We start from the raw sequence: 27259 nt of genomic DNA, 5'->3' as shown, positions 1-27259 counted from the left end.
CGGGGATGGGGAGGGAGGTTATTTGAAATTGGAGAACTCAATGTTGAATCCTCTGGCCTTAGGCAGAAGATGAGGTGTTGTTCCTCCAATTTGCACTGTGGTTCGTTGTGGCAATGGAGGAGGCCAAGGATGGTCATGTCGGAAAGGGAGTGGAGAGGGGAATTAAATTGGGCAGTGACTGGGAGGTCCAGTCGGCTCCTGCAGACCCGGCTGGGATGCTTGGTGAGCCGTTCCCTAAATTTACTTTCAGTCTCCCTGACCACATCGGGAGCATCTGATGCAGAAAACTAGGTTGGAAGAGAGGCAGGTGAACCTCTGTCTCACCTGGAAGGGCTGTTTGGGACCCTGGATGGAGGTGAGGGGGGTGGTGGACTGGCAGGTTTTGCATCTTTTCCGATTGCAAGGGAAGGTAGCTGGGGGTTCAGGGAGGGGAGGTATGGAGCATTGGGCCGTGGGAGGTTAGTGAGGAGAGTGGCGCAAACCAAGGACTGTCGGAGGGAACAGTCTTTGCAGAAGACAGAGAGGGGTGGGGAAGGGAAGATGTTCTTGGCAGTGGGGTCGAGTTGGAGTTGGTGAAAGTGTTTAAGGATGATGCGTTGGATGAGGAGACTGGTGGGCTGGTAGATGGGGATAAGATACTCAGCAGGTCTGGCATCAGCTGTGAAGAGAGAAAGCAGAGTTAGCCCTTCAGCAGAGCTCTGTGGATCCCTCACTGATCCTGTGACCTCAAGCCAGCAGCTACTGGGTGCTGCCTTCGAGCAATGCGCAGCTTTCAGCCTCTGATCAGCTGGCAGCTTTTCCTGACAGATGCTTCTGGGGGGCCATGTAACTAACCAGTCGACAGACAATCTGGCTGGTCTTTATCAAAGCAGGCACTGTAGACCTGTTGGAATCAGAGGATCTCCTGTTAGAATAAAGTGGATTACATTCTGCCCAGTGCATTGGAGTAATCTCCCAGCTCTTCATTGGTTCAGAGAAGACAATATTACACTGCTTATTTAAAGCTAGTAATAAAATATAATATTGAAATCTCCATTTTGTTACAGGGAGTACACAGCTGTGGGCTTGCTTTGCTTTGCTTCTGCAGGGATGGTAACCGTGAAGGATTGTTTGCAAGTGATGTAGTTTTAATTGGCAGTGTTGGTGAGGGAACTGCACAATTAACATGCCTCCTGTCAGCAACACCAGTTGAAACATAACAACCTCATTACCACTGAACGTAACAAACCTTCTTCATGTAGCTAGTTGTCATTAAGACAAATCGGGGAAAAGCTGTTAGCCTAGTCAGATAAGAGGGGACCTACTTTACTCCCTAATTGAACACTGTGTTAAATCTGATTTTAATTTATATTCTCACAACTGAAAGTTCACATCTCATCTGGACCTGTGTTTCCTGCCTAGTGGCTTGTCCATGTCTGACACATGCAAACAGATAATGAAACGTAGTTAACATCTTTGTACTTTGCAATCTATATTTCAGCAGAACAAAGTGTTTTGTTTCCTTCCTTCTTTCCTGATATTTCACCCTTTGAAAATCTTGTAACATTCCCTGAAGGTTTTGGTGATAATGAGTGCTCGAGATACTTTATAGTTTAATGAAGAAGATGAAAAATGTATAAAGTTTTGTTTGAAATATTGTTAATTTAGCTATGCAGCATTTTTGCTGTCCACTAATAGCAGTCACCTCGGGATACCTAGTCCATTATTTTACCTAATTTATTGACTGACTTCTGATGATTTGTTTTGTTTGGAACAGAAGATGTTGTTAATGTTCCTGCAGTACTTCTTCTTGAACTCGCCTTTTCTAAAGGGATTTCGACTCAGATCTTCTCGATTGCTGGAGACCAAATGCGTGTATGTGTGTGTGCATGTGTCTGTGTGTGTGTGCGCATGCATGTTTGTGTGTGTGTGTGCATGCGCATGTGTCTGTGCACATGTGTCTGGTTGTGTGTATGTGCATGTGTGCATGCGTGTGTGCATGTGTGAGTGTTTGTATGTGCGTGTGCGATACTGAGTGAATATTGCCCTACCAAAGTTTTGCCTTTTAGTGTGATACTGAAAAACATCTATTTTTTGGGCACTGGGAGATTGAGGTTTGGTAGGAAAGTGGAGTCAGGCTAAAACATCTTACTGGTTCCAAGGGCCACTGTGAGTCATAGAGTCATAGAGATGTACAACATGGAAACAGACCCTTCAGTCCAACCTGTCCATGCCGACCAGATATCCCAACCCAATCTAGTCCCACCTGCCAGCATCCGATCCATATCCCTCCAAACCCTTCCTATTCATCTACCCATCCAAATGCCTCTTAAATGTTGCAATTGTACCAGCGTCCACCACTCCCTCTGGCAGCTCATTCCATACACGTACCACCCTCTGCGTGATGAAGTTGCCCATTAGGTCTCTTTTATATCTTTCCCCTCTCACCCTCAACTTATGCCCCTCTAGTTCTGGTCACCCCTCAGCCTCCTTTCAATTAAGAGCCCATCTATCACAAAAGTGAGGATGCAGGAGATAAGACCATAAGACATGGGAGCAGATATTCGGGCCATCAAGTCTGCTTCACCATTCAATGAGACTGATCTGATAATGCTCAACTCCACCTTCCTGCCTTTTCCTCATGCCTGTTAATCCTGTCATTGATTATAATCTGTTTATTTCAGCCTGGAATATACTTAACCACCCAACCTCAACAGCCCTCTGTGGGAAAGAATTCCACAGATTTACTGCAGTCTGAGCAAGTAAATTCCTACTTACCTCTGTCTTAAATGATCTGAAACAAACTCCAGAGATTGCTGGAGAAGCTCAGCAGGTCTGGCAGCTTCTGTGGAGAGAGACCAACTGAGTTAATATATCGGAATTGAAACATTAACAATGATTTTATCTTCACTGATGCTGACATGCCTGTTGAGTTTTTCCAGCACTTTCTGTTAAGCTGTAAATGAAACTGCAGCGTTCCTTCAAAGCCCAGCTGTGCAGCTCTCCGAGGTGCCCAATTCCTGAGTAACCCTCCATCAGCATCACTAAAAACAGATTATCTGCATTCACACATCACTATGGGAGCTTTTGTGTGCAAATCGGCTTCTCTGTTTCCTTTGGTACAACAGAAACAACGCTTCAAAATTCTTCATTGGCTGCTAAGTGCTTTTGGAACAACCTGAGTCATGGAAGGTTCTATATAAATGCAACTTTTTGTTTTATAACACATTTTGAATGGAATCAGATCTGGTCTCTCCCACAGATGCGCGCTATCAGTAGACAGCATCAAACAGATCAAAATCTGGAATCTGTCACTGACTGTAATGTCATGCTCTAAACCGGGATTGCAGTACACTCCCTGCTGGCCTGTCTCAAATTGCCAAAAGAAGCAGATTGATTGTGTTAGATCGAGTGATAGCGATCAGCAAATAAGCGAGGGGCCGACAAGCTGATTTCTTTCACAATTTTGCATTCTCTCTTCAGACAGAAGAAGATCCACCTGCAGACATTACGTGAGCAGTCTGAAGTGCAGAAAATGACACCACGAGAGAGAATGAGACTCAGGAAATTGCAGAGTGCTGACGAAAAAGCCAAAAAACTCAAGTATGTGTTTGGTTTCTCTTTCAGAGTGTGCTTGAGGGATTAAACAGCCCACACTTAGTCCATTAGTCAATCTGACTACGTTAACAACAACCTCTATCCATGTAGTTCGTTCAGAGTAACAGACCCTTCCAAGGCATTTTGTAGGAACGTTCTGAGGGAGATTGCATGCTTTTTGTGTCAACTGTCCTCTTATTAGGTGAAAGTGAGGACTGCAGATGCTTGAGATCAGAGTCAAGATTAGAGTGGTGCTGGAAAAGCACAGCAGGTCAGACAGCATCCGAGGAGCAGGAAAATCGATTTTTCAGGCAAAAGCCCTGCCCTCTCTTAGTTCTCATCTCACACCGGGGAGCAGCTTTTTAAACTGGTGACAGGGAGATAACCCACTGGCAGATACCGAAGAGTACTTCCCATCTAAATTACTCCAAGCGCTTTCTAAAGAAATGTTTGAGTGATTTTCATATCCCCTACTGCACTCTCCCCACCCTCCCCGCGGATGGTCAAAGGGTGATATTACTGCCTGGACACCAAATGACATCCTCAAGGATTGCACCATTGGCCAGTGAGACACGCTGCCCAATAGACCTCATTCATAGAATCACAGAAACCCTACAATGTGGTGGCAGCCCATTTGGCCCTTCGAATCCACACCAACCCTCCAAAGAGCATCCCATCCAGACCCAACCCTATCCCTGTAACCCTGCATTTCCCATGGCGAACCCATCTAACATGCACTTGTTTGGATTGTGGGAGGAAACCGGAGCACCTGGAGGAAACCCACGCAGACATGAGGAGAATGTGCAAACTCTTTACAGATAGTCGCCCAAGGGTGGAAGTGAACCCAGGTCCCTGGCACTGTGACGCAGCAGTGCTAACCACCGAGACACTGTGTTGTCAGTGGTCTTTACACGGTCATCTTCCTCCTGTTTATGTCTCCTGTGTGGCCGAATAAGGGACCTGGCATTAAGAAGAGGTGGCCTAACAGGAGGAAGCTCCCTTTTGTTCTTACTTCTGACTTCTTTTGCTACACCTTGGCTGGCAGCTGCCTCCTCATGACTCCCATCTTGTCCACCCATGCTCACCTCCTCGGGATCCAGCTGAGACCCTTGGGGAAGGCCCCACTACAGTCTGCCCAGTGGCAACCACTCCTGACGCTGCTGTGGTTAGTGGAGAGGCTTGGGGCTCTGAATAAACAGAAATGCTTCAAGGTTGGGAGTATTGCCACATAGAGGGCTCCATTGGACAGGTAAGTGTATGGTTGGTCAGGCCATCAACCATTAGGCAAGTCCCCTGTTGTCCACATTAAACCCAGCCTCTGTCTAGAAGAACTTCTGAAATTTAAAAAAAAATCAAATTCTTACTTATTGTCCACAAATGTGCTCAAGTAATTAGTGTCAGCTTTATATATTTTTGTTCACTCGAGCGACATGGGGATCGCTGGCTGGGCCCAGCATTTATTACCCTGGTCTCTTGATGAAGGGCTCCTGCCCGAAATGTCGATTCTCCTGCTCCTCGGATGCTGCCTGACCTGCTGTGCTTTTCCAGCACCACTCTAATCTTGAGTTATTCCCCGTCCATAGTTGCCCCTTGAGAAACTGGGGATGAGCTGCCTTCTTGAATCATTGTAGTCTATGTGCTGTAGGTTAACCCACAATGACCTAAGGAGGAAATTCCAGGATTTTGACCCAGCGACACTGAAGGAATGGTGATATATTTACAAATCAGGGTGATGAGTGGCTTGGAGGGGAATTTGCATTAGGTGGTGTTCTCAAGTATCTGCTGCCCTTGTCCTAGTGGTTGCGAGTTTGGGAAGTGCTGTCTAAAGATCTTTGGTGAACTTCTGCAGTTCATCTTCTAGATAGTATAAACTGCCGCTGTGAAGCATCAATGGTGGAGGGCATGGGTGTTTCTAGAACATTTGGGATAGGCGTGAGGGTAAATTTTGAAAGATTTATCAACACAAAATTCATGTAGCATTTTTTAAAAAGTGTGTATATTAAAGATAGAAATGCCGAGACAAATTCTTTTGAAAAGACAGGATATACGTGATGCAAAAGACTTAAAAAAAACACATGGAAAATAAAGGTGTGAGCAGTCTTCCTTTCGACATGAAATGCACAGACAAGAAGGTGATTGAATAAATAACATTAGCAAAGCACCCATGAGGCTACAAACTGGCAGAATTGTGTTTCTTTCAATAACTTGGGAGTTCAATCAGCTCCTGGTTAAATCAGTCCAGTTATTTTGGAAACAGCTGGTTAAGCTGCAGTATGACTTGGGGGTAAAGGCTATGCTGAGGTAGAGATGCTCAAATATTTGATAGAGCTTCCACAATCCTGAACCCCTTAAGTGTTAGTGTGCATAAGGTTTAAGTCTTTTGAAGTGTGAATGCAAATAGGTATTGTGGACCATTGATGTGTCTCTTCACAGGAAGTGGGGAAATATTCCTAAAGCTGTCCTCCATTGATTGAGTAGGTGATATAGAACACTGACTGGAACAGATCTGTGGAAGAACATTTCAGATTTTAGTCACAATAATCACTAGATTTGCAATAACAGCACCCTGCATTTTTGTAGTACCCTCAACATAGCTTCCCAATGCATTTCCTACTGCACATTTCAGATTGGAATTTAATTCCACCCCTCAGTGAGAACTGTGAGAGTAGTGTCGGGTGCTGCAGTGGGAGTACAGTTATTATAACTCATTTAGACCTCCACAGATGGTTTTGCTGTTTTAAGACTTGGTCCCCCTAAATTACAGGCCGTGACTCCATTTGCAGTTCTGACCTGCACTTTGGAAAGCCATGGAATAGAGCATTCCAAGACTCAAGAAGCTTGATAACATCCAGGGCAAAGCAGCTTATTTGATTGCAACACAGCCACAAGCATCCATTTCCTTTGCCATTGTCTCTCACTACCTGCAGTGCATACCATCTACAAGACACACTGCAGAAATTCACCGAGGATCCTCAGTCATCACCTTCCAAACCCACAACCACTTCCATCTAGAACGACAAGGGCAGCAGGTACATGGGAACACCACCACCTACAAGTTCCCCTCGTAGCCACTCACCATTCTGACATGGAAACATACCACTGTTCCTTCACTGTTGTTGAGTCAAAATCCTGTAATTCCCTCCCTAAGAGCATTGTGGGTCTACCCACAACAAGGGGGCTGCAACAATTCAGGAAGACAGCTCACCAACCCCCCCCCCCCTTCTCAAGCAAAACTAGGGACGGACAATAAATGCTGGACTGACCAGTGACATCCACATCCAACAGGTGGAATAAAAAATACACCACAAAAGTTTTATGAAATACAGTTTACATTGAGTCACATAAGTTGTTATTAAAAAATGCCACCAAACGCTTGGTCAAAGAGGTGGGTTTTAAGGACAGTCTTAAAGCAGGAAAGCCTCACTTATTTCCAAGACAATGTATCACCCATCTCTGTCCCTTGAACCAATCCCACAATAGAAAAGCCTCAATCACACCTACTACATTTGAAGTCTTCAAAACCCATCTGGGGATTGTTTCCATTTATAAGCTTGTCATTGTCAGGATGGCCAACTCAACAGATCATATCTGCTTGAGCTACCGTTACATGGATAAACATCAACGGGGTGCAGGTTATGGTCTTGCAGGCCCATACAGAAAGTGAGGTGGAAACACCATGAGGTTTAGAGAGGGAGGCTTTGAGCTCAGAAGCTTGAGGCACAGCCACCACAGGTGAAGCGATTGAAATCAGGAATACTCAAGAGGTTAGCATTGGAGGAGTGTTGGTTTTGGAGGATTGTGAGGCTGGAGGAAGCTGCAGTCATAGGGAGGGGGTTAGGTCAGGGAGAGATTCGAGAGCAAGATGGAGAATTTCAAAATTGAGGCATTTCTTAGCCCAGAGCCCTTTTTGGTCAGAGACTACACAGGTGATGGGGAATTGAGACTTGGTTTGAGTAAGAGCCTGGAGACCAATGTTTGGGATGACCTAAAGTTAGTTAACTGTGTAAGTGTTATTGATTTTCACTGACTTTGTTGACTAGTGTAATAAACATGAGTTTGTGTATCTCCCACCGAAAGGCAACTTGCTGAGCAGAAATATCAGGAGAATCATCAGCGCTGGCAGAAACTGAGGTTCCGCAACTTCCAGCAAGTCAGCGTGAACGTCCTGCAGGTAAGCTTGTAGGAAATCCGAAATTAATAAACATACCTTGTATTTTGGAGAAGGAACCTTTCAAAAGCAGTATCACCTCGCTCAGTAATTACCCAAATAAAAGCAAAATAAAAGGTTAGGTGAATTGGCCAAGTTAATTTGCCCATAGTGTTTAGGGATGTGTAGGTTAGCTGCACTAGTCAGGAGTAAATGTAGAGTAATAGGGTAGGGGGAACGGGTCAGGGTGGGATACTCTTAGGAAGGTCGGTGTGGATTTATTTGCACACTGTCGGGTCTCTATGTTTTTATGATTCTACGAAAATGCTGCAGATGCTGGAAATCTGAAACAAGCACAGAATGCTGGAGAAACAGCGTTAATGGCTTGAGTCGAGAGTTCTGAAGAAGGAAAATACTGGGCTCAAAATGTGAACTCTGCTTCTCTAGTTGGAAGTGCTTCTCTCAGCAAACTTCACCAAATGGCCTCAGTTACGATGTAAACCCCTTCACAGGGTGTCCTGGGGTCTCCCTCAGGTCAAGCAGCTTCCTGGGGAAAGGTGAAGAAATCGTGAGGCCACTTGAAAGAAAAAGGTTGGGAAATTCCTCGAGGAACACTTGAAAGAATCATGTAAGGTTCTGAGTGGACTTTGCAGGATGGGTACTCAGGTCATTTCCCCCGGTGGAGAAATCTGGAACTAGGGAGCACTGTTTAAAACAAGAAGCTCCCGATTTGCAATGGAGCTGGGGAGAAGTTGCTTCTCCCAGAGGCATTCCAGCCCCAGGGAAGTGTAAACTTGGTAATTTAATTTTTCCTCAAGAGGGAGATAGACAAATTATTGATGTACAAAGAAGTCAAGGTTTGTCATAGAATCTCAGTATAAAGCAGACCATTTAGCCCACCAAGATCTCACCAACCCTTCAAGAGTATCCCACCCAGATCCAACCCCTCTTTGTCCCTGTAGCCCTGCATTTTTACCATGGCTAACCCACACATTCCTAGACACTATAGGACAAACTTTAGCGCAGCCAATCCACCTAACCTGCACATCTTTGGGACTGTGGGAGGAAACTCAAGGAGAAATGTACAACACAGACCCAAGGGTGCAATCGAACCCAGGTCCCAGGCACTGTGAGGCAGCAGTGCTAACCACTGGACCACCATGCCACCCCATTATGGAGCACATCAAGCAGGAGGGTCAAACAGAAAGGTGGACGTAAGGCCACATCAGACTAGCCATGACTTTACTGAATGGTGGAGTGGGCCTCAGGGGCCAAATGGCTTACTTCAGTTGCTATTTCGTTTGTTTTCATTCAGCCAGAGCCTCTAAATTGGAAATACTCTCTTCTTCAAAGAGTTGCTCTGCCGTCTTGTGCTGGATTATAGCAATTTCCACTTGCCAGAAGATGGTGACATGCTTTGAAATCAAATACTTCCTAATAGGCAGATCCAGCTACCTGCCAATGTATTTTGTACTCAATTCTCCCATCCCTGTCCACTTCAGTCATCGATGCAGCTAGATAAAATCTAATCATTTGGCTTTCTCTAAACCGCAAGCACTTCTCCTCTTTAACCAGCTTTTACTGAAGAATCCAGCCATGGGTCTTCACTGTTCTGAAAGTAAGATCATGTCTTTCAGGGCCAGGAATGATTGGTGGGGGTGGGGGTGGGGTGGGCGGTGATTTTGTGTGTGTGTGTGTGTGTGTGTGTGTTTGTGTGTGAGCCTGTGTGTGTATGTGCATGTGTATGTACACGTGTGTGTGCACATGTGTGTATTGTGTATGTATATGTGTGTGTGCACATGTGCATGCTGAGTTTGTGGGTGTGTGCATGTTGTGTTTGTGTGTATGTATGTGAGAGTGTGCGTGCGCGAGAGAAAGTGAGAGAGTGAGTATTTGTGTATGAGTGTGTGTGTATATATGTCTGTGTGTGTGTGAGGGAGTGAGTGTTTGTGTGAGTGTGTGTGTGTATATATATTTGTGTGTGAGAGAGAGAGTGTGTGTGTATATGTGTGTGTGTACAGTATATGTGAGAGAGAGTGTGTGCGTTTGGAAAAAGTAGCTATAAACAGGCCATGCATCTGTCATCCCAATTCCCCAGCTCCATCCCACCCCAGGGCCATCTTGTGAAGATAGGTCACAATGGGGGAGCTGCCATGATTGACTAAGAGCCATTACAGGAAGCCAGCAGGTGGGGCTTTGGAGCAGGGCTCCAGGAACGTCCAGAGGTAAGTGTCTTCTTGGGCACTGCAGCAACCATAGGCACTAGGCAAAAGGAGTTCCCCACAACCCGTCCTTTCCCAGACCATGCAAACCTCTTAGAAAAGGTTGGAGTGAGGTGAGTGGTGAGCCTGTGGAATTCTCTGCCAACACATTGAATGAAGGAGTTCAATATAAATCTTAGGGCTAAAGGTATCAAAGAGTAGGGGGAGAAAGTGGGATTGAGTTGGACGATCCGCCATGACCATGATAGGTGGTAGAGCAGGCTCGAAGGGCTGAATGGCCTACTCCTGCTCTGATATTCTGTTTCCATGCTTCCATAGAGCCCTTTTCAGCTGCTTGCATCCAAGCCTCTGGACTTTCCTCATTGAACATCTCTGTCCCTTTAAGATGCTCCTCAAAACATATTCCCTTGAGCAAATGCCTTTTTTTCCAGATGTGGAGATGCCAGTGTTGGACTGGGGTGTACAAAGTCAAAAATCACACAACACCAGGTTATAGTCCAACAGGTTTAGATGGAAGCACTAGCTTTCAGAGCGCTGCTCCTTCATCAACCACCTGAAAGTTAGTGCTTCCAATTAAACTGGTTGGACTATAACCTGGTGTTGTGTGATTTTTAACTTCTTTTCCAGAGGTCTTTTGATCTGTCAGTTTTGTCCCCAGCGTCCCTCTGAAAATTTGAAACCTTAACCAGACACACAAGCATTGTTCAAAACAGGAGTTTCTCAGACCTCAGAATGTCTAACACATTTTATATCCAGTATGGCACACCCCAATCCCAATCTTCTGGGTTTATCTAAATCTGCCCACTCTCTATTTACCTGGAACCCGAATCGCTTAGATCCACTTCACACATCTCAGGCAGCATTACATCCACTTAAAGGAAATGTTTCTTCACACAAAGGGCCATGAAAAGTTGGAGCTCAATTCCACAAATGCTGGGTCCATTGTTAAGGTGAGGTGTGAAATTGAAATTGTTGATCGCCAACACTGGGGCAAAGGAGAGTATGTGCAGCCAGAGGTCACTCACGATTTCATTGAATGGGGAAACGTGTTGAAGGTGCTGATGAATGATCACCTTCCATTTCCTCCCATTTGAAAATCTTTGAGGAACTTAGAGCCAGCACATTAAAAAATGCGGTGATTTGCAGAGTTGCGAACGACACCTAATTCTGTGTTCAGCTCATTGTTTACATAAGTCACGATGGGGGCATCGAAGCAAGATGCTCTGTTCCAGCATTTTCAGGACTGAAGAGATGCCCAAAGACTACCAGAGCTCCTCTGTACTCATTCATTTCAACAGCACTTCCATGGTTTCAGAGACTCAAACCTGTAGTCATACCGTCACATACTGCATGACACAGAACTTGTGTCTTAGAACACTTGAGCCGGGGAGTGACACTCCCAGTCAACGTAGTTAAAATAAAAGATAAACATATGCATTTACACGACACAGATACCTCAAAGTGTTTCTCAGTCAATCACATTATTTTGAAGCATTGTCATTGAAGTAATGCAGGAAATGCCAAATTTGCATACAACAAGATCCCCTCAAACAGCTATGTGGTACTTATCAAATAATTGGTTTGTGCGGTTAGTTAAGGGATATGTATTGGCTAGGGACACTGGGACAAAAACACTACTGCTGTTTAAAGTAGTCACATATCATTGTTTAGAGGAGAGCAGGTGAAAAATTGCAACATAGAAACATAGAAAACAGCAGATGGGGTAGGCCATTCAGCCCTTCGAACCTGCACCACTATTCAATATGATCATGGCTGATCATGCAATCTCAGTATCCCACTCCTGCTTTCTCTCCATAGCCCTTTAACTGAAAGGGCCATGTCCAGCTCCCTCTTGAATATATTTAATCAACTGGCCCCAACAGCTTGCTGTAGGGGAGAATTCCACAGGTTCACGTCTCTCTGAATGAAGAAATTCTTCCTCATCCCAGTCCTGAAAGGCTTACTCCTTACTCTTAAACTGTGACCCCCTTGTTCCCCAACATCGGGAACATTCTTCCTGCATCTAACCTGTCCAGTCCCATCAAGATTTTATTTGTTTCTATGAGATCTCCCCTCATTCTCCTAAATTCCAATGACTACAAGCCCAGTCAATCCAGTCTTTCCTCATATGTCAGTCCTGCCAAACCAGAAATCAGCCTGGTGAACCTTCGCTGGACTCCCTCAATAGCAGGAATATCCATCCTCAGACTAGGACTTGGTTTATTCCCATCAAACAAACAACACCAACAACAATGCAGCAGCCCCTCAGTCCTGCACAGCAGCATCCATCTAGACTTTTACTCTAGAATGGGACTTGAACCAACAGCCTTCTGGCTCCAAGTGAAGAGTACTACTCACTCTCGCTAACACAGAGTATTACGTATAGTCCGTTGACTATTTTGTATCATTATGCAGGACTTTATAGAACATTTCTGATGGCATCTGAGGAGAGAAATCAGAGTTAATGTTTTGGCTTCAGTGACACTTCTTTAGAACATTCTAAAGAGAGGTCACTGGACCGGAAACACTAACTCTGATTTCTCTCCACAGATGCTACCAGACTTGCTGAGATTTTCCAACAATTTCTGTTTTTGTTTCTGATTTCCAGCATCCACAGTTTTGGGGGATTTTTTTTCGTTATAGAACAGTCTCCCAGCAAATCACAAAAGTAACTTGTCCCTTGATAAGTCCAGGGGAACAAGATGGGAATTTCCTGTTGTCAGAGGCTGCTTCAGAACCTGAGAAATGATTGAGGACAGTGGATTTGCAACACAAATCGATGAGACTAGTGTCAATGAGAAAAGAGTCCACCCTCACTTGTATTGACTTGCTTGGGATGGAAGTTCTGGATCATCACACAAAAGCAATTATGTATCCCACAAGGTGGTTCCCTTTAAATGCTTTCTATCATAGTCTGAGTGGGGTGCATGGAGTGAATCAGTCTGTTTTTATTTATTAGAATACCTTTGATTTCCTTTACAGAAACAGATTGCTGTAATTATAACCTTTTGAATGTGGTTTGCTGTAGCGACCAGAGGGACTATGTTCATGTCAGATTACACTACTAGGATAAATTGGATGATAAATACGTTAGGCTACCTTCTGTAAAATACGCTGGATTAGTTAGAAATATATCTCTGATGCTTTGAGCCTCATTTCAAAGAAGGAAATCATTGTACTTTTGTATGTAGAGCTTTTCAGGAATTCAGGTAATTGCAAACAGATTTGTGGCCAATGAAGTATTTTTGAAGTGAAATGTAGGAAGCTGGCAGCTGATCTCTGTTCCCACACACAGCTCAGCCCATCAGCAACTTATATCGCAGAATGCAAAAGCATTGATGGCTAGAGTGGAATTAAGTTGTTTCCAGGAAAATGCAAGTTTGGATTTGAATGTTGCATAATTTGCCTTAGATTATCATGACACAAACAGCTGTCAGGCAGGAACTACACAAAAAGAGAATTGATAGTCATACGTAACAGCTTAATATTTTATTTCACTGCATCCTGTATTCCTCCTGATTTAGATCAGGTCCACACATTACAGAATATTCTGTAAAGATGCGGATGCTGGAAATCAGAAACTAAAACAGAAATTGCTGAAAAGTCAATGTTCTGTGGCGTTCAGTTCTGAAGAAGGGTCTCTAGATCCGAGAGTGGAACTCTGATTTCTCTCCACGATGCTGCCAGACCTGCTGAGCTTTTCCAGCAATTTTTATTTCTGGTACAGAATATTCTGCGTCTGTTTAATTGGGTAATACGTTATTATTTCCTGAAGAAGGGCTCATGCCCGAAACGTCGATTCTCCTGTTCCTTGGATGCTGCCTGACCTGCTGCGCCTTTCCAGCAACATATTTTCAGCTCTAATCTCCAGCATCTGCAGTCCTCACTTTCTCCTAATACATTATTATTGCCTTGACCTCTCTCTCTCTCTCTCTCTTTCTCTATCTTTTACCTGAACTGCAGACTGTTCCTCTTTCCATGCTTGATGGACAGTAAGAGGCCAACTAGCTTTGAGAGCCTGCTCAGTGCCGTTAATTGGATGATGAACCTGCCCTCTGGTCATCCAGTGGACAGTTTGGCGAACGTCACTGCTGGATGACTGTTTTCCCCACCGTGTGGTTCTGACCTCTGTTCGACTTTGGGGAAAATCTGAACACATTCTTGTTTCTGAACCTTGTTGGGTTTACACCAAAGCTCAGGCAGCTGACGCATGGCTAAGTTACTTATTATTGCTTACAGCATTCATATCAGACCATCAGGTTTGTGAATGTGGGGACATACAGGCATCTGGTAATGTGTCCAAGAGTGTGCCACAAACAGGTGTTGGGGCACAGATTGCTATTCCAAGCCAACATGGAGTGGTCCTGCACCCCACCTCAGGCCCTGACCCACTCTGTGCAATATGCGCAAGGACATTTTGGGAAAGATAGAGAGAGAGAGAGAGAGAGGGGAATTTGAGGAAGAACTCACTGAGTATGAAAGTTGTGGAAGCAGAGGTATTGGTGATTTCAGAAGGATGGGGAATTGAAGGAAATAAACTTGCAGGATGACAGAGGCACAGCAGGGAAATAAGACTGATTTGCTCTGCAGAGAAGCAGCATGGACTTCATGGGCTGATTGGACTCCTTCTGTACTGTAATGACTTTATATTTAGCTCAACTCTGATGCAAAGTAGAAAAATTGAGGACCATGGCATTGACTCCTGAGGGGATCGATTCAACAATTTGTTCTTCCTTGCTCTGACATCACTATCGAGTCCTTTTGTTGAACACAGCAGCAGAAGTGTTCAACACTTCTCCTGATCAACAGGGGAAGGTCCTTTAACCTCTTGAACCTGTTGCACCTTTTGTCTTGGAGCAGATGTACCTCAGTTTGAGGATTTGTTTGTTCATGGTGTGTATTGCTGTAGTTTGGTCTGTAGCCAGACCATTAGGCCTGTGAGTGAGGGAGCATGGAGCCACCTCAAAGTGAACAGGCCAATTCCTGACCTAGATCCTTCAGTGCGGAGGGACGGTGGGGGGAGGAGGGCATGATGTCCTCTGAGGAAGTGAGAACCAGGCTTTGTTTCCATTTCTCTCCTTCTCTGCTCTCCATCTCATCATGAGACTTTTAGACTGAAAGTAACTGTTGGCGAGAGACTATCTGAGTAGGAATTACTCTGACTTGATTTGTCATGGTAGTAGTCATCAACCAATAATGGAAGGTGTCATGGATTCATTCGCTGAGCTGATGTGTTTTTCTGCAAACGTTTTGTCACCACTCTAGGTGACATGATTAGCATGTCTCTGATAAGGTATTGGTGCTCTGTCCTGCCTGGTATTTACGTGCCTCTGTTGGTATTTCCGGTTCTGTATCTGAGTGGTTTGTTTATGGGGTCCAGTTCAATTACAGGTTGGAGTGTCGGAGTTCAAGGACATTGCTGAATTCTCTAAGCCGCCTGAGGAAGAAGAGGTGAAGTTCTGCCTTCCTGTCCACCACCTTTATGTGATTGGGTTGGAGTCGTTGATGGTGGATGGGAGGGTACTCAGTGTTAGAGGCGAGAGTTGAGGAGACAGTACAGGTGACTGGAGAAGGGTAGAGGGGTCGGTGGTTAGGGATTAAGCCTGAACTTTTCTGTCTAACATTGCACAGAGGCATTGAAAATAGAAACAGGAGTAGGCCATTCTGCCCTTCATAAAGACATAGAAAAAGACCCTTTGAGTTCTGCTTTCTCTCCCTACTCTCCAATCCCTTTGCACCTAAGAATTATAACTAACTTCTTCTTGAAACTGTTCAATATTTTGACCTCAACTACTTTCTATGACAGTGAATTCCACTGGCTTTCCACTGTCTGGGTGAAGACATTTCTCCTCATCTCAGTCCTAAATGGCCTACCCAGTAACCTTAGACTATGAGCCCTGGTTCTCGATGCCCTGGTCATTGGAAACATCCTTCCTGTGTTTACCCTGTCTAGTCCTGTTAGAATTTTCTACATTTCTATGAAATACCTTCTAATTCTTCTAAACTCCAGTGAATATAGTCCTAACCAATTCACTCTTTCTTTATACATCAGTCCTGCCAATTTCAGGAATTGGTCTGGTATTTGAATGGTCTGGATGGTAGTTGGGTGGCTTCACCATGATCATATTTCCAGGGTCAGATAAATAATTCAGAAAATCCCAAGTCTCTATCTCAAGGGCAGAGTTGGAGACTTTCATAGAGGCTTCCAGGGGAATTTCAATCTGAAGGTCAAACCTCTCAGCCAATTCCCATGAAGAGCATATACAGCATGGAAACAGACCCTTCAGTCCAACTCATCCATGCCGACCAGATATCCTATGTGAATCTTGTCCCATTGGCCCATATCCCTCTGAACTCTTCCAATTCATGTCCCTATCCAGATGCCTTTTAGATGTTGTAATTGTACCAGCCTCCACCACTTCCACAGCTCACTCTGCTAGCTCCTGACATGCATGTCCAATCGTAAGACTGATCTGCAATGGTCCAGAAACCAGAAGATTTGAGAAGTTTTTGTGAAGTAGGTCAAGGGTCAAACATTGACTAGAGCATTGGTGCTAACTCCCGTGTTCTTCGTCAAAACAATGCAATGGAATCTTTTGCATCCACCTGAGAGAGAAGCAGGGCCATGGTTTAATGTCTTACACAGACATCAGTCCTTCTTAAAGTGTTGCATTCCCTCAGTACTGCATCAAAATGTCAGCCTGGATTATGGGCTCAAAGCTGTAGAGTGGGGTTCAAACTCCAATATCTTATTCAGAGAGCACTGTGCTAAGCTAATGAGCATGACTGACAAGTTTGTGGTTTCCACAGATACATTTGCCTGCTATTATCACAAACCACTGGAAAATAATTATGATTCTCTCGCAGTAATAGAATTTTTAAGCTTATTCAGTCGTTGAGACGCAGTTGCAGCGTTTATGAATGTTTACTGAGCACTTGAGAGGAGGCCAAATTAGATAGTTATCGTGGTGCTAATTTGTCTTATCTGTTCACAGTTGGTGTTCTTTTGTCCTTAATAGTTTCTCAGGGCTTGATGAAATAAGATAATCAGTTTATGTTAATGTAAAGGAATGATCGCCTCTTTCTATTTAAGCAGTAAATTGTGCTCCGAAGTTTTTCAGCTAAAAGGATTCTCTCCTTTGGAATTCTGTTGCAAACATTTTGGAATTTCGTAGAAGAGGGAAACTGGGATGTGCTCCTTCTTGGGCCTCAATTTTGTCAGCCTGTTTGGTACTTGTTCTCCATCTTAGGCAGTCCCTCAGCGATGAGGGTGTTCACTTCCTCTTCACCTTGATGGGTTCAGAGGTGGCTGACTAAGTCCCCATTGCACGATCAGTGTGGACTACATGAGGGCCAAATGGTGTATGAAGGGTCGGGGAGGGAGGGGTGCGGGGTGGGAGGATTGGTGGTGATAGGATTTTTAGAGGTTTGTGCTCTCCTTCTGACATCATGTCAACATGTTCCTGGGTTTGGTGCTTTTCCGAAGGAGACTTCTCCATTTTGGTAGGTGGTAGTCCGTGCGGGTTGTTTGACCACTTCAAGGCTGTTGGGAGGGACTTTCCGAAAGGGTTCCAATGTCTGGAGACCTCCTGTCATGACTGGGCTGTGAGTCCACTGTCTGGCATGAGGTATTAGAATGACATGTCATGCCTAGCTGTGTTGGGTTTGAGTGGTTCACTGATGGACATTTTGGTCCAGGCAACGATGTTGTTGGAGCACCTTTCCTTCCATCAGGTGTGAAGGGGCTGGTGCTTCTCATAGTGCCTGTTATGAGTTGTCTCAATCTTTGAATCATACAGGAAGACAGACTACTGGATAAATCTTATCTTGGTGAAGACTGGGTCAAAGGGGGAATGTATCATCATTTCAGCATTGCACCTCACCAGGATCCTAGCCAGGGACCAGCATTGGGTACATCAAGGCTCATTAACTGTGGCCTAGGCTTCTAGGAGGTCCACTGTACTCAGGTTGGAGGTTGAGGGTGTCTGGGACCTGGGCCAGGAGCATCATTGGGGACCGCTCAGTAAATTACTCATAGTTCAATCTCCACCATCTTCAATCCGAAACCAAAATTAGTCCAACCACAACCACTGAGCTCCAATGTACGTGTGAGTGCGTTCATTCACAAACTGAGATCCAGGTCATTGTCAGCTACCACCCCAAAGTGGATGTGTAAATGGATCTTTTGTTGAGCACAATGTCAATGAATATTCTCTTCCAGCCAGCTCCCAAATTACTCCCCTCCCCAACCTCACACCCAACCCTCCTCTTCCACACTGTTGGTGAACTCCTGGTCAATGTGGACCATTTTCCATATGTTGGTGTTTACCTCTGAATGATGTAGATGATGAAAATCATCATGGTGTCATTTGTGCCAACTCAGGTTCAGGGTGCTTGGGGAAAAGAGGATTTTAACCCCAGGATCTCTCACCCAAAATCCTCCTGACAATGCTCTCTGGTGATAGGAATTTCTGACTCCTCTTTTCCCTTCCTTGACGTCTCTGTTTCCGTTTCTGGGGATAGGCTAGTCAGCAATATCCATGACAAACCCATCGACCTTCATAGTTACTATGCATCCTTACGCCCTCCTTTTTGTAAAGACTGTATTCCATTCTCTAAGTTCCTTGGTCTCCATCACATCGGTTCTGATGGTGCCAACTTTTACAAGGAAACCTCTGAAATGTCCATCTTTTTCCTCAATCAAGGATTCCCCATCATCATGGTTGTCAGGGTCCTCAGCCAGGTCCAAATCAACTCCCAATCTTTGGCCCTCATCCCCTACTCTTACCTCCACAACAGCTGTTGGTTCCCATGGTCCTTACCACCCTCCAGTATCCATATCCAGAGGATCATTTAGCTGCCATCTCCAGTGGGATGCCACAACCGGATTCCCATCCCCTCCCTTGTCAGCCTCCCCAAGGACCTTTCCCTCCGGGACACCCTGGTTTACTCCTCATCCATACCCACCCCACAGCCTCCCCGTACCTTCCCCTGCCCTCACAGAAAGTGTAACACCTGCCCATTTACTTCCTCCCTCCTCACCAACCAAGGCCTCAGGCACACCTTCCAGGTGAAACAGTCCTTTACCTGCACTCCACTCAACCCAGCCTCCGCATTCACTGCTCACGAAATGGTCTTCACTACATTGGGGAGACGGAACGCCAGCTGAGCAGTGGGGTGACATAACACCTGAGTTTTGTCTGCAAAAATGACCCTGAGCGTCCTGCCACTTCAACACCCCACCCTGCTCCCTGGCCAACATCTCTGCCATGGGCTTGCTGCAGTGCTCCAGCAAAGCTCAGTGCAAACTGGAAGAACAGCACCTCATTTTCCACTTGGGGGGTCCTGCAGCCTTTAGGACTCAGTATCGAGTTTGAAAGTTTAGGGCCTGAGCACCTTCTCCCCTGTTCTTCTCCCAACCCCAAAATACCAGGCCTTGCTGCCATAGACAACCATTGTCAACTACCAATGGCTGGGAGTATTGATTCTCCCAGACTGACCTTTACCCACTCCTTCATCTGCCCAATCACTGTTTTCGGTTTCTCTCGGCTTCATCTCCACTTGTTGTTTACTCCCCCCCAGCTTCAGCACTTTTACCAAGTGTTTCTTTGTTACAATCAGTTCTGAAGAAGGGTGTCACTGGACCCGAAATGTTAACCCGGTTTCTCCTCACAAATGCTGAGTTTCTCCAGCCATTTCTGTTTTTGACAGGATTCTCTGCTTTTCTCCCACCTGATGGTGCTATTACCTCTTCAAAACAAAGCAGTATTAAAAGGCAACTCATTATTAATCAAAGCAAAATGGTCCTAGAATCAACACTGAATTCAACAGCATTAGATCAGAAACCATGTTTTTTCACCGTCTGCATCTTCTTTTCATCCTTCTGTTTTCAGTCAGATCTGACTTTTATTCTGTGACCAACAGCTACTCTGGATCAATGCTTTGTCACTTCTCTACAGCCAGTAGAATGTCTCAGTTGTTAGCACTGCTGCCTCACAGTATCAGGGACCTGGGTTCAATTCCACCCTTGGGCACTGTCTGTGCGTAGTTTGCATGTTCTCCTTGTGTCTGTGTGGGTTTCCTCCAGGTGTTTTGGTTTCCTCCCACAGTCCAAAGATATATAGGTTAGTCATGGGAAATACAGGGGTAGTGTGCGTCTGGTGAAATGCTCTTCAGAGGGTCAATGTGAAGTTGATGGGCTGAATGGTCTGCTTCCACACTGGATGGATTCTGTGAGTTTGCTTCCCTTTTACCTTATGTTCTGTGGCACCTTTTGATCCCCAATCTGCCTCACCCTCTAACTTCCCATCTGTTCCACCTCTGTCCTCATTTCTGAAGCAGAATTATACTGGATTTGAAACATTGCTTTGCTTTCTCTTTCCACAGATGCTGCCCGACCTGCTGAGTTTCTCCAGCACTTTCGGTTTTGTATTTATTCTGAATTGTTCCAAAGGTGGCTCATCAAAGTTACACTGCCTGTTCCAACAAACTCAGCTCAATGACTAGCATGTCCTCAGACTAACTGTTTCCACAGATAGACAAAATTACGATTTGATTGATTAAAATCAAATTTACCTTATTCAATTACATGACAACTCAGGATCTTACTGAATTCCACGATGGCCCATTATGTGTTCTGTAGAGATTTAAGGAATTAACGGGGATCTGATTGAAAGGTTTACAACCCTAACAGGGCTGGACAGACTAAGTGCAGCCAGGATGGTTTTCCTGGTCAGCGAATCACAGTTGCGGATATGGGATGGCTATTTAGGACTGAGTTGAGGAATCAGTTCTTCACTCAGAGAATGGTGAGCTTGTGGAATTCAATACCACAGAAGACTGTGAAGGCCAAGTTGGGGGAGGGTCACAGAGTATGTTCAAGAAAGGGATTGATAAATGGTTACATATTATAGTCACCAAGGGTCTGGAGAGGAAGTAGGAACATGGTGTTGAAATAGAGGATCAGCTATGACCTTACTGAGTGGTGGAGCAGGCTAAAAGGGCCAAATGACCTACTCCCTGCTCCTAGTTTTGGTGTATATGTGTGTATGTTTGTGTGTGTGTTATTTGTTTTGGTGCTGTGCAGACCTGTCAGTTTGTAGACATGATAGATATCAATCAACAACGGCTTACATTCACATAGCACCCTTAAAGTAGAAAAGCGACCCAAAGTGCTGGAGTAAAGTTTGAATCAAACCTTCCATTGAGGTATTTGAAGAGATGTTATCAAAAACTTGGTTAAATAGGTGTCTTATGGAGCATAGGCAAAAGTGAGGACTGCAGATACTGGAGATCAGAGTCAAGATTAGAGTGGTGCTGGGAAAGCACAGCAGGTCAGACAGCATCCGAGGAGCAGGAAAATTGACATTTTGGGCAGGAGCCCTTCATCAGGAATGAGGCTGGGGCATGTTAAGATGAGGAAAGAGAGATGGAAGAATTCAGAGAGTGAACTCCACAGTTTAGGGACAAGGCAGCTTAAAGCATGGCCAACTGTGACAGAGTGATTAAAATCCAAGGGTATGATTCCAGAGCAAATGAAACCTTTGGGGGAAGGGAGGTTGGAGAAAAGGTGATAATCTGCGGGTAAAGCTATAACTCTTGTGTGAAGGCTGCAGTGAAGACAGCCAGAGGACGATGGATGGGTGTGCCTCAGGAGAAAGTGACTGGTGCTACATTCACTGAGCAACAACGGTTCACCAGACTTGGGCCCGGGATGATGGGAATATTCGATGAAAGAAAAATGGGCAAAATTGGCTCTGTATTCTCTAGAGTTTCAAAGAACAAGAGATTATCTCATTGAAGCCTCCAAAATATTTAAAGGGATAGACAGGGTGGATGCAGCTAAGTTCTGAGGAATGGATACTTGACCCAAAGGGTTAACTTTGATTTCTCTCCACAGATGCTGCTAGACCTGCTGAGCTTTTCCAGCAACTTCTGTTTTTGTTTTAGATGCAGGTAAGAATGTTTCCCCTGGATGAGGAGTCTAGATCCAGGGATCACAATTTAAAAGTATCCTTTTAGCATCGAGATAAAGAAAAGTCATTTACTCAGAAACTTTTGAATCTTTGAAATTTTTGCTACAGTTGCATGTTAGTGTGACGATGTTGCCCCTTTAACAAGGTTATTTTGTCATTGTTTTTCAAGAGGGATTGTAAAGGCAGAGGTGTGATCTGCCTGGATGGCTACTTAAACAAAGGCAGGGGAGTGGCCAGTTCTCCCAGCTCAGGTTGTTTTTCTAGTTTGGTTTGTTTTAGCAGGCAGTCAGAAACAGCTGGCAGCAGAGAAACTGATTAGATTTGATTAGACTTACAGTGTGGAAACAGGCCCTTCGGCCCAACAAGTCCACACCGACCCGCCGAAGCGAAACCCACCCATACCCCTACATTTACCCCTTACCTAACACTACGGGCAATTTAGCATGGCCAATTCACCTGACCCGCACATCTTTGGACTGTGGGAGGAAACCGGAGCACCCGGAGGAAACCCACGCAGACACGGGGAGAACGTGCAAACTCCACACAGTCAGTCACCTGAGTCGGGAATTGAACCCGGGTCTCAGGTGCTGTGAGGCAGCAGTGCTAACCACTGTGCCACCGTGCCGCCCCTGTTACTGTGAAAAAAGGTTCCATGCTTCAACAGATGTTTCTTGCCTGACTCTCCTCTCTGCAATTCTCCTGCCTGTAAGAACCTGTGTTTGAATTTATCATTTGCCAAGGGATGTGTTTCTGGGAGGTTGCGGGGATTAGAACAGCTCCTTCATTAGCCGATATCGTGTCACTTGGGTTTTCAAATAGTTGTTATTCCAAATTCTGTTTTATTTTGTTTGTATTTCAACCATAGTATGTAAATAAATTCTGTTTTGCTTAAAGCTGAGTGGTTTGACCAGCTGCTTCACTCCTGGTATATAAACTTTACATCTGCCTTTAGAATAAAAAAGAGCAACAGTTTGATTGACCTTCTTAAAATTTTGAGGGGGTTTAGCCTGATCCATAACATTCAACAATAGAAACAATAAGTCTCCATAGACCCAGAAAAGTGTGGAGAATATTGGGTTGCCAACAGTTATGCTTAAACTGCCTGTTTAGTTCCAAGATAAAAAGCTCTTCTCTCAAAGATAACTAATTAACATTTCTACCTGAATACAAGGCTCACACGATTTACATTGTCACAGGGAAGGGTGCAAAGGCAGCCATTGTAAATATCAGGTTTTCCTGGAATATGCTGGCGAACACCGACGATGTTTGTAGTCTGCTTGGATCTGAGAGAGAGGGATTAGTAAGAGGTCAGAAAGTTTCTAACGTTCATTATGAAGTAATATGCATGGAAGCTTGGATTCAGATTTGTAAGAAGTTAAATTGAGGTTGGAAGCGTTGCCTATCTTGGGCTAGAGGGAGAACTTTTGGGAAAACAAAACCAACTTTATCTAGTTTCAATGCGATGGATTTCATCCGAAACTGTGCACTCTCAGGGTAGTTTTAAACAGCAGTTTTTTGCTTTGGGTTAGCGTACATCACACCTGAACCCAGGATTTGGATGAAGATAAATGGAAACATAAATAATCAACTGACAAGGCTACAAAATGAGAAAGGAGAATGTGAGACCTCATTCCTGATGAAGCACTCTTGCCCGAAATGTTGATTCTCCTGCTCCTCAGATACTGCCTGATTGACTGTGCTTTTCCAGCATCACACACTCAATACAAAATGATATAGTGCACTATGAGTCTATTCTGTCTATCAGGTCTGTGGTACCCCTTTAGAAGACAATTCAGATAGTCCCATTCTTTAGCTCTTTTACCATGATCATACAATTTAGCTCCTTCATGCATTTATTCAATTCTCTTTCACGGCTAGAATTTCCATACCCTATTAACTACAACAGAGTGCATTACAGGAAAAAAAGCAAAGGTATACACTGCTGCAAAACAAATGTGGTCCTGAACTTGTTCATTTTGCACTCACTCAGGACAAACGCCAAATTTTAAATGCCCAGCAATTCATACAACAGGAGAAGAGATTCGTTGACTCTGGTTGGACGACGCATTGCCATGGAGAAAGCAACAAGCCCCAGGAGAGGGGCCAATGCAATGTTGTAAAGATCCCTGTTTAGTTCTCTCCCTTCCTAAGTCAGCCTTGTATTATATATAATACAACTTGCCAATGGTGGTATAATCTTATGCCAGCCAAGATTACCCAGAGATGGGAAAGCATTGAGCCATTAGCCCAACATGGACCTATCTCCTCCATCTCCAGCCTCCTCCAAATGTCACAGTAAATGGGAGGTATAAGTACATTGAATGATTGTCAAAATTTATTCATGAAAGAGTGAAGTGCTGATGATTTTTGTTTCAATGTTTTGCTGACCTACAAGGTCTCCAAAGTAGATTAGAATCGTAGAAACATAGAAAATTGATGCAGAAGTAGGCCATTCAGCCCTTCGAGCCTGCACCATTATTCAATATGCTCATGGCTAATCATGCAATCTTTGTAAACCATTCCCCCCCCCCCCCCCCCTTCCCAGACCCTGTGATCCCTTTAACTGCAAGGGCCACGTTCAGCTCCCTATTGAATATATCTAATAAATTGGCCCCAACAACTTCATATGGGAGAGTTTTGCACAGGCTTGCAACTCTCTCAGTGAAGAAAGTCTTCCTCATCTCAGTCCTGAATGACTTCCTTATTCTTAGATTGTGACCCCTTGTTCTAGACTTCCCCAACATTGGGAACACTCTTCCTGCAACTAGCAAGTCCAGTCCCATCAGGATTTTATATGTTTCTATGAAACCACACCCAATTCCTCTAAATTCTAGCAAGTACACGCCCACTCGATCCAGTCTTTCCTCATATGTCAGTACTGCCATCCCGGGAATCAGTCTGGTGAACCTTCGTTGAACTCCCTCAATAGCAAGCATGTCCTTCCTCAGAATAAAAGACCAAAACAGCATGCAATACTCAAGGTGTGGCCTCACCAAGGCCCTGTATAACTGCCACATGACATCCTTACTCTTAATGTGTGCAGTTAATGGGTACTGGACATTCATATCATATCCACTGTTTCCGTCAAGTTATCGAAGAGATATTCCATATGATTGTGGCAACATTTCTGTCATCAGAGTGGAATATATTCAAGCCTAAGTTTAAAGGATCCTTTTTTATCTTTATTTTTTATAAAGTAGCATTTATTTGAAAGCTCATTTGTGTCTATCTTAAATTAGGAGTGCAGCGAGATAAGTCCACCACATGCGAATCAGACCCAACCAGTGAGTGCAGAAGATTTCCGATCACTTGGCCAGGCAGATCCCAGAGGGGAGGTAGCTTCAGATCGACTGTGTATGTCTGAGCCAGCAGACTATGGTAAGATTATGTTGAACAATTGCATGTATACCTGTTTCATTTAAAACGTACATTAGGCCGCTTAGTGCCATTACAGGATAAGAGGTAGTAAATGCGACCTAAGATTGTTGGGGTGCGGGTTTTTCAGACTAAGTTGAGATGATAAAGGAAAAATAGTTACATTATCTTCACCCAGCAATGATGTGGAAAGCCGATGGAACTACAGTAGGACATTTGTTCAAGAATCTAAGTGTGTACTGAACCCAATCACAATGGCAGCATGGAGCGAGACTATAAAGGATTGATGATGAAAATTAGAATATTCTCATTGAAACTTTCGGGTACTGGGAGCCAGTGTGCCCCATTGTTGATTGCTCCAGGTTTTAGGGTGAAATATCATTGATTCCTATAGTGCAAGTTTTTGGCACTCTTGCTGAGGTTTAACATGGAATAAAATTCCACTGTCCATCAATCAAGAAATCTTTGGAATTAACTCTCCTTCATTTTTGATCTGTTTACTGAGTTTAACTGAAGTGTGGCAAATGCATGCCAAAATATGAATTGAAATGTATCTGTTGTGACTGACTGAGAGGGGTTTAGAAAGGGAGAGGTCGATGACCCTGTCACATCGCAGTCCATGTGGGTGACAGTACTTGATGCTGGGAGATTGGATTTCCAGGATTTTAATGCAATATGGTGAAGGAAAGTGATCTGTGTCTATGCCAGGGTTACCCAGAGTTTCTAGGTGGTGGAGGTCACAGATATTTGGAGATGTTGCCAAGCATACCCTGGCAAGTTGCTGCAGTGCATCCTGTAGATGGTATGTGCTGCAAACACTGTGCCCAATTGCAGAAGGTCATCTCCTGGTACTGGTGTGCCACTGCATTTGAGCATGCTAATGGGCTCCAACTCTAATTATTCTCCAAAGCATAGCTTCTTGAGTCCAAGGTGTTTCTGTAGGACCTCTTTATTTGCATCTCAGCAAATAGACACATTCTCAAGATTGCTAGAGAGATTCTGCTTCCTTCCAGCTCATTCTAAATAACCATCAATCGATGGAGGTAGCCAGATCATTGCCCATTCAGTGAATCAAAGGATATAGATTCTTAAATTTAATTAGCGAAACTAGAATATAAAGCTAGTCTCACTGATTGTCATAAGAACACATCTGGTGCCCTTTAGGGAAGGAAATCTGCCATCCTTACCTGGTCTGGCCTACATGTGACTCCAGACCCACAATGACATGGTTGACTTTTAACTGTCTTCTGAAATGATTTAGCAAGCTGCTCAGCTCCAGGGGTTTTAGGGGTGAACATCTAATACTGGCCATGTCAGTGATACCCACAATGTCATGAAAGAATAATACAAGTGTGTGGAGAAATAAACCCCATGAGTTCCATTGTTTGTCCCAGTAAGTTAAAGGAGAGAGTGAGGACTCCAGATGCTGGAGAGTCAGATGCTGGGAAAGCACAGCAGGTCAGGCAGCAACTGAGGAGCAGAAGAGTCGACATTTCAGGCATAAGTCTTTCATCAGGAAGGGCTGATGAAGGGCTTATGCCCAAAATGTGGACTCTTCTGCTCCCTGGTTGCTCCTCAGTTAAACCAATACCAAAGATCAGGGCTTCAAGTTTCAGCTAATTTCAATGATTAAATATAAACAGACTCCTCATCCTGTGAGTGAATAAAGAAAAACAAAGTACAGTTAATACATTTACAAGGTATGTATTCCATAGTGTTTAATTTGTGGCTAAGAAAACTGACTTCTCCAATCAAATGAGGAAAGTGGTGCTATCATTTTCAGCTAGTTATTTCAGTTATTTAAAACTCACAGATGGTGAATTATGGATACTTAATTCTCAGTTTTCCTAATCAAACCACACCATTATATCACTCTTAATAAACCGAGGAGGGTTTCTGAGATCAAAAATCATGTTTCTAAATGTCGCTTGATTGTGTGAGTTCAGATATTAATCAGCCAATAT

The 27259-nt window shown here is 44.3% G+C and overlaps 1 protein-coding gene across 1 annotated transcript in view; it reads left to right on the top strand.

The window, feature by feature from the left end:
* nek11 (NIMA-related kinase 11) overlaps positions 1-27259 on the top strand; it is a 292196-nt gene that overhangs the window by 147561 nt on the left and 117376 nt on the right. The window contains exons 9-11 of the mRNA XM_060850033.1: positions 3463-3582; positions 7654-7747; positions 25160-25331. Of these exons, the coding sequence (XP_060706016.1) occupies positions 3463-3582; positions 7654-7747; positions 25160-25331 (386 nt within the window). The remainder of the gene's footprint in view (positions 1-3462; positions 3583-7653; positions 7748-25159; positions 25332-27259) is intronic.

The sequence above is a fragment of the Hemiscyllium ocellatum genome, chromosome 34 (assembly GCF_020745735.1).
Source record: "Hemiscyllium ocellatum isolate sHemOce1 chromosome 34, sHemOce1.pat.X.cur, whole genome shotgun sequence".
NCBI lineage: Eukaryota > Metazoa > Chordata > Chondrichthyes > Orectolobiformes > Hemiscylliidae > Hemiscyllium > Hemiscyllium ocellatum.
The sequence above is the reverse complement of the archived record's forward strand: the minus strand, read 5'-3'. Positions and strand labels throughout refer to the sequence as shown.